Source organism: Vanacampus margaritifer, chromosome 19 (assembly GCF_051991255.1).
Source record: "Vanacampus margaritifer isolate UIUO_Vmar chromosome 19, RoL_Vmar_1.0, whole genome shotgun sequence".
NCBI classification, from domain to species: domain Eukaryota; kingdom Metazoa; phylum Chordata; class Actinopteri; order Syngnathiformes; family Syngnathidae; genus Vanacampus; species Vanacampus margaritifer.
In genome coordinates, this window is record NC_135450.1 from 14,948,705 (window position 1) to 14,953,978 (window position 5,274).

General features: G+C 45.2%; 1 protein-coding gene across 2 annotated transcripts in view; it reads right to left on the minus strand.

Moving 5' to 3' along the window:
- Nucleotides 1-5,226, minus strand: part of LOC144039319 (exostosin-1) — a 64,096-nt gene extending 58,870 nt beyond the window's left edge. The window contains exons 1-3 of one of the 2 annotated variants that reach the window (XM_077552531.1): nt 4,614-5,226; nt 3,509-3,917; nt 2,432-3,189 (exon numbers count right to left, since the gene is read on the minus strand). In XM_077552531.1, the coding sequence (XP_077408657.1) occupies nt 2,432-3,189; nt 3,509-3,808 (1,058 nt within the window). In that variant the 5' untranslated portion in view covers nt 3,809-3,917; nt 4,614-5,226. Of the gene's footprint in view, nt 1-2,431; nt 3,190-3,508; nt 4,015-4,613 lie in introns of both variants that reach the window. The other variant, XM_077552530.1, reaches the window with a different exon arrangement.
- Nucleotides 5,227-5,274: the final 48 nt, after the last annotated feature.

Here is a 5,274-nt window from a genome sequence, read left to right on the forward strand (position 1 = left end):
TTTTTTTTTTTTTTTTAAATGGCGCTACTTTTCATCCTCATTTGGGCTACTTTTTCAAGCCGGAGTCGCACCCCTAATGAGTTTAACGGCTATATAGATATAATGCAACACACTGCAAAAACTTGGTTTAAAAAAAAAAAAAAAAAAGTAATGAAGAAATGAAAAAATTAAAAATATAGCATAAAAATTTTTTAAATTAAAAATAAAACAATACAAATAATGATTAGTAAAATTTTAAAAATTAAAAATGATAATAAATAAAATAATAAATAAATACTTAAAAAGAAAAAGTAATGAAGTCATGTAGTGTAATAAAAAATAAATTACATTTCTTTGTAATTATAACATCACATGGGAAAAGACCCAGCGATAGCTAGAGGTTGACAAATTTTCCCTTTTTTATGGAATTGTTTAACTTAAAAAAATATTTTTAAAAAATAAAGTTAATTCGATAGGTACTTAAACTTACATATATGTTTTGACTCGGTATCTTTTTCCAAGAGGATGCTACGACTTTCACATCCTCTGTAAAAGAACAAAATCAAACGTTGTCCACCCACCTGACTTACAGTTTGTGTGCATCGACGTGCGTGACAGCACCAAACCGGCTGCCAGTCAGCACTTAAAGATTTTAAAGATCAGGAGGCGGCTCGTTTACACACTATTCGACTGTGTCCACTCTGCCGTTGTTTTTATGGCAGAGTGGACACAGTCAAAGGGCGGCTTTTCAGTGCCAACTGTCACTCAATAAAGATTCTATATCACCATAAGGTGGCTTTGAGAGTTCCCTATTTCACCCCCCAAAAATCTCAGATTTCCCATTGAACTTCAGATTCATTGAATCAAGATGTTAGGCTGTTGGAAATGCATTTTGCTCAAGCTCCAATATATATATATTAAAAAAATGTGTCGGTGCACATCTCACGGATGTAAGGCAATGAAGTCACTAAATGTCAATCACGTTTCCTTAGTCTTCTCCCAGTCTCCCATCTAACTTCATTGTTGTGAACTGAGGGACTGACAGCAAACTTAATTCCCATAAAAGGGCTGACTTGACCGTTTCTTTGATTGCAAAGCGCCACATAAATAATATAGATACAGCAACAATGCCAAAAGTAAAAAAAAAAATAAAAAAATAAAAAAGCTCAAAGCCACCAAGTGTGAAATTGGGATCCACTTTCATAATAAAATGCTATCAGGCCGCCAGAGAGAATGTGCTAATTACTTTTAGTGAAGGAGCCTCTTAAGCGTGCTGTGTTCATTCGCGCCTGCTATTGATTAGCAGACTCTCACAGTTCACGCTGCTCTTTTATTTTCTGTAAAACTGATTTTATCAACCGCGACGGAGAATTAAGCCATTTATTTTTCTGCCATTAAGACCATGAATGCACCGATGCATTTTTGTGTTGTATTTGTAGTCCTTTATACTTACATAATTGCTTGCGTAACTTTTTGCATCATTTACTATTTAAGTCGAAAAAAGTGGTGACTATGTGAAGTCCGACAATCATTGGTTGCTGCCATGCAGACGCTTGTTCCACTGGCCCCACTTGGCCCCGATGCAATCAGACAGTAGCGGCCAAAAAGAAAGTAGCTTGCCAAATATTCACCTTCATATGAGAAAAAAAATCAAGACTTTTGGGGCTTAATTTGAACCTTTGTCATACTGCTATGTGTCCATAAAGTCTCTTTACAATTAACCAAATATATTACAAAAGCAAACAAAAAGGGCTCCAAGCGATTACTCAATTATTAAAATAGTTGTGGATTAATTTGATAATTGGTTACGTGTCGATTAATTTTGACAGCTCTAATATAGATATTAAATATGTAAATATTAGGGATGTTCAATACAACTTTTTTCAGACCAACCGATACTCAACTCTTGAGTCGTCAACCGATACCAATTACTGATACCACTTGTATATAAAATGTGTAGGGCATTAAATATGTAAATATGACATGTAAATATGGCAAAATGCACACATGTTGCAAACAGGGCTGGACCGGCCATGGCATTTTGACTTAGGCCCATCGGCCCAGTCTGGCCCGGCCCATCCCGACTCCTGCCTAACATGTAGTTCTGCCACTGATGTTTATTGATGAGGTTTCAGTTTGCGATCTATATTTCAACTGGATTACCAGACTACGTATATCCCTCTAAATTGTAGGCTAGTCTCTTGGGGTTAAATGAAGGAAAATACTAATTAAAAAGCACATGCATCGGCCCCAAAAGAGGCCGGCCCACCGGGCATCTGCCCTGTATGCCAGACGGCCAGTCCAGCCCTGGTTGCAAATATATCTTAAATGTGATAGAAATATGGTAAAGCAAGGTGGTGTAATGCTGGAGTGTATTGCCATTTGAACCATACTGTACGTATGATGGTGTAAAAGTGTTATATGAGAGAGAAGCTGAAAAAGTTGCTCTTACTTTGTGTATTCTTGGTTGTCGTGATCGCAGCGGGAGTCCTTGTGCTTCTCCCAGTCCTTGCCGTGCTTGCAGGTGGTGAGCAGGACAATATCGTTGCCGTTGTGGATGTGATACAAAGCGTTCCTGGTCTCGGAGCCGATCCCCGTCAGGTAGCGTTTCCCTTTGAAGACCAGCAGGTAGCGCCTGGAGGAGGAAGTCGGCGCGTCTCGGGCCGCCGTGCCACCCACGCCCCCTGCTTTAAGCGGGTGGTCTTTGGAGAACAATGGGATGGAAATATCAAAGTTGGGTCGGAAGTTGGCCACGTCGGCGCTGGCCTTGGCCAACATGGCCTGGCCCACCTCAAAGCCCAGATCCTCCGTGTAGTCCGGCCAGGTGCCGGAGTAGAGGTTAAAAATCAGGTGATTCCTGCCGTCGTTCCACGTGGGCAAACTCTGGATGCGCGTCCTGGCGTTCTGGACGAACTGGGCCGACAGACGGTCCCTGTCCAGGGTGTCCACCGCCAGGATGAACAGGCAGGCCTTCAAGGGGTCCGCCGTGTAGAAGCGAGACTCCTGGATGGCGGAAAGGATCTTACGATAGGTGGCGGAGATCTCGTCGCCCCTCTGCGGCGGGTAGACGTAGACGCCAAAGTCAGGCTGGCAGCGCGCAAAATCGAAGCAGGTTTCCATTCGGCAGCGTTTGTTCTTGTAAAGGTTGTCGCGGACCGAGCGTCGCTCTCGGGGAGAGCTGTGCTGGTGGTGCACCTGAGGACCGTCTTCCTGAAAAGTACACAGCAAAACATCGGCAATCACGCATTTTATAATATATAAATAAATATTGCCGTTATGTTGCCTTGAATCTCCCCGGGTAGCGGCTGCCAATCATTTTCTAGCTACTCGGTGGGGCTAACAACGCTTAACTGAGACTTCTCAGCTCCTCTCCCAGTTCATCAGTATGGCACTCATAACAGTGGTTCTTTGCAGAGGATAAAGGATATATGCCAGTGAGTACTGTTATGTTACCTTTTTCCAATTGTTCAATAAATTCACAACAAGTGTTTGATCCATAAATTGAAGGATTCATCTCCATTTACTGTACCTCCTGCTCTCCTCCCTCCAGGTATGGCCCCAGCACCCGGGTCAACTCGCTCCAGTGTCCAGCTTGTTTGGGTGGGACCCTGCGTGGCAGTGGCGGCCTGGGCCCGGCCCGGTCCGCTTCCTGGCTCTGGCTGTACGGCTGGTGCTGGTAGTAGTCGGGGTACGGGGGCAACTGGTGGCGGCGGGACCGCCGCTGCTGCTGCTGCTGCTCAAATTCGGCGATTTGCAGAGCCCACATGTAGACCAGGAAGAGAAGAGCGACCCCCACAGACACGAGCAGGTACCGCTTCTTGGCCTGCATGTGTGCTGCGGGGGGGGAGGGAGAGGAGGAGGTGGAGGGTGGGATTGGGAGGAGGAGGGCGGATGGGAGGATGGGGAGTGAGTAGGAGGACGAGGACAGAGGAGTCGGGCTGGGGGGTGATGAGGAAAGGGAGCAGAGGGGGGAGATTGGCTCAGGTCAGGTGGACCCAGTAGGATGTCGCCCTAGCCACACCATGACAGGAGTCACTAAGGATGATGGAAAAATTCACAATTAATACCGTGCACCATTGCAACAGGAAATTAGTTATAAATAACATTTTACAATCAGCTGCGTGAAATACAAGCACAATGATAAACAATTTGAAGTTCAGTATTGGATCTCTCATGGTGCGAGTGTAAATAGTATACGATTTTCACATTTTTAGTTTGCTTAAAAAATATTTTCCAATGTAATTGGCGAATATACCAGATATTTCATATTTAGAATTTGTTTGCTGTGTTCTAAATTGATTGGTTCCTTTATGTGCCAGGAACATTAGGAACAGATATTCGAAACAAGCAAACCGATAAATTTTGTTGTATTTGATGCTGAGGTCCCGTGAGCAAAAACGCCATTTTTATGTATTTATTGTTGCATTATATTTCTTTAGGTATAATTTATACTTATTTTCCTTTTTCTGCAAATATGCATTGAATGGTCTGGATTACTAGTTCATCACACTTTTTGTTCTCATTAAATGACCACAACGTGTCAAGTTTCATATCCTCCCAAAAATATTCTGACTAATGCAAAAGTTATATTTAGCAGCACTGACGTCACCAACGAGTACATTTTGAGTGCCTACCTGTTTACCAGGGAACACCTGTAGTCGCGGCAAGGCTGGATGCTGCTGATGTCGACCCCGCAGCCCGCGCGTGCATTCCCCCGCCCCTGTGCACGCACGCGTGCGGCTAACGAAGCCGCAATTAACGCGCACGCGCACGCACGCTCACATACGCGCGCAGCGTGGTTGTCCACGGAGCGACCGCACCATCACCACCACCACGACGACGACGCGCCGCCGCTCCTCCATCCGGCTGCGAAACTTTTTCCTTGTTTCTCATCCGTGGAAGACAACAAAACAAGAGTGCACGCGCGTCCACGCCGCCGGCTCCGTCACCGCCTCCTCCCGCATCCGTCCACACGCGTCCATCCCAGAGTGAAAATCCAAAGTCGTCACTTTTTTTTTTTAGGGGGGTGGGGTGGGGGGCTCGAGTCCTCATGCGCTATATCCACCTCATCATCTGCATCCAGAGAATCCAGTTACTGGATCCACTTCACGGTCCCGGCTTGATTGACAGGCAGCGTATGGATTGCCTCGAGGAAAAGTGGACGCGCGCACATGCGCGCCTGGATGCGAATTCTCTTTTGGATCTGTGCAGCAAGCAACACCCCCCACTCCCCTCCCTCTCTCTCTCTCCCCCACCCAGCACGTGAACGAGATGGTGTGAGGCTCGTGAATTTAC